The sequence below is a fragment of the Simochromis diagramma genome, unplaced genomic scaffold (genome assembly GCF_900408965.1).
Source record: "Simochromis diagramma unplaced genomic scaffold, fSimDia1.1 OVJJ01000704.1, whole genome shotgun sequence".
Classification (NCBI taxonomy): domain Eukaryota; kingdom Metazoa; phylum Chordata; class Actinopteri; order Cichliformes; family Cichlidae; genus Simochromis; species Simochromis diagramma.
In genome coordinates this window covers 18,882-20,955 of record NW_024387497.1, presented here as the reverse complement: position 1 = coordinate 20,955, position 2,074 = coordinate 18,882, and the positions used below count along the sequence as shown (strand labels likewise).

The 2,074-nt window shown below is 42.4% G+C and overlaps 1 protein-coding gene across 1 annotated transcript; it reads left to right on the top strand.

The window, feature by feature from the left end:
• The first annotated feature begins 431 nt into the window (after nucleotides 1-431).
• Nucleotides 432-1,756, top strand: LOC120725661. Its single transcript, XM_040018640.1, has 3 exons — nucleotides 432-720; nucleotides 810-1,277; nucleotides 1,745-1,756. Exons 1-3 carry the CDS (start codon nucleotides 535-537, stop codon nucleotides 1,754-1,756), a joined length of 666 nt encoding a protein of 221 aa, XP_039874574.1. The 5' UTR covers nucleotides 432-534.
• The last annotated feature ends 318 nt before the right edge of the window (nucleotides 1,757-2,074 follow it).

The window sequence follows — 2,074 nt, the reverse complement described above, 5'->3', positions numbered from 1 at the left end:
ATCTTTAATCTCTGTATGTGTAAGCCTACATTATAACCACTTCTTCTAGAAATCAAAAAGAAATCAAACCTTTTCTACTCCTACAACCTTCACTAGTTTTCCCCAAAGCATACACAGCAAATTCAAAAGTGTTAAATGTTTTGGTGTTAATAGTCTTCTTGCAAAAGTAGAGTTAATTTTACTCTAAGTAGAGTCACATTCTTTTAATGTAACTCTGAGGTGTAAAATGATAGTAGTTAAAATTGAGTGTTAAAAATGAGTGTTTCTATGTCAAATCTGGAGGTGTTACAATGGAAACATTAACTCTTGACCACATGCTACAACCCTGGTCTACATATCACCGTTGATGAACAGCTTTTCCCATCAAAGACTCGGTGCTGTTTCCTGCAGTATATTGCAAGTAAACCTGACAAGTTTGGGATCAAGTTTTGGGTGGCTTGCGACCTAAAATCCAAGTACATTTGCAATGTCTTCCCATATCTTGGCAAGGACCCCAATCGTCCCACTGGGGAGAGACTTTCTGAAAATGTAGTAATGAGGCTGATGGAACCATTCCTAGACAAGGGCAGAAATGTTACCACGGACAATTTTTTCACATCGCTTTCACTTGCACAAAAGCTTCTTAGACGGAAAACCACCATCCTCGGCACAGTCAACAGGATTCGCAGGGAAATTCCTCAATCCACTAGACAGACAGATCGCAATGAATTCACCACTCAGGTATGTTACAGGTCTTTTGTGGTTCTATGTTTATGTGTTTCATTGTGTGTAAAAGGGCTATGGAAATAACAATTTATCTTATTTCTTAGGTGTTTTCAACCTCTGCTGCCACGCTGACGGCGTATGCGGCCAAACGGAAGAAGACAGTCTATATTCTTAGCAGCATGCACAGCGTGGTTCAGACTGATAACACTACCAAAAGGAAGCCAAACACTGTCACCCTTTACAACAAAACAAAGTGTGGCGTGGATGTGATGGACCAGATGGTTCGGGAGTACACTGTCCGCAAAGGAACACGGCGCTGGCCAGTCGCCGTGTTTTATAACATGATTGACATGGCAGCACTGAATGCACATGTGCTGTATCAAGCATGCACCGGGACGAAGGAAAGACGGGTGGACTTCCTGGTGGCGCTTGCAACAGAGTTGGCTCGCTCTCATGTAGCTGCGAAGAAGGCAAGAAAAGAACAGTTGCTTCGGACACAACCCTCCACACCTAGCCCTGGAAAAAGAGCAACGTGTCAGGTCAAACACAAATGCAAGAGAAATCAGGCCACTGTGCGATGTGTTCACTGCTACAGATACACATGTGGTAAATGCAGACTACAGATACCATGGCAGTGCCAGGATTGTGAGTGATTGCTGAAAATGTTGTAATGTACTCACTCGCTTTTTATTATTATTTGTAAATATGTGTGCAAATGGTTGGTTTTTTGTACTGTTTTTATCAATAAATCTCAGCAACAAAGGACCTACACCCATGTGTGTTGATTTCTCCCTAAGATGGCAAACTGAAACACTCCAAGTTGGTGACTTTTGGAGATTTATTTCCCTGGATGATTGAGAATGCATCAAGATGAAACACAAAAGGAAGTGCACAGCTTTTAGCAGCTCCCCCACGCCCTCAATCACACACCCCCACTCCCCTCCCTCCAGAATTCCCAGGTAACAGCCTAATATACATATGAATGACTAGCCAATTTAGCTTCCACTTCCACCATTTGACTGCTCTCCGGGTTTTATAGGTAGAAAGGTAGAAGCCTGGGGGATGCTAGTGTTAACTCCTAGAGGGGCTATGACACCAATAGAGTAAATTCACAGACTCCGCCCCCAGCACCATAGGCTCCAATCGAAGCTGAAGTGAAGCCGTTTCAGAACATTTTGCTCTACATATTTGAGTTGTTTGCCATGCTTGGTAAGTCATTTTTTCAAAGATTGTTTCAATTATTTCTATTAGCTTTTACTTCTGTGGCTCTTTGGAGTTGAGACAAAGCTGTGTGAAAGGCATTAGCCATGTTGCTTGGTGATAGCATAATATTCTGTTTTAGCTAGCTGAAAGGTATTGTTTGCGGGCA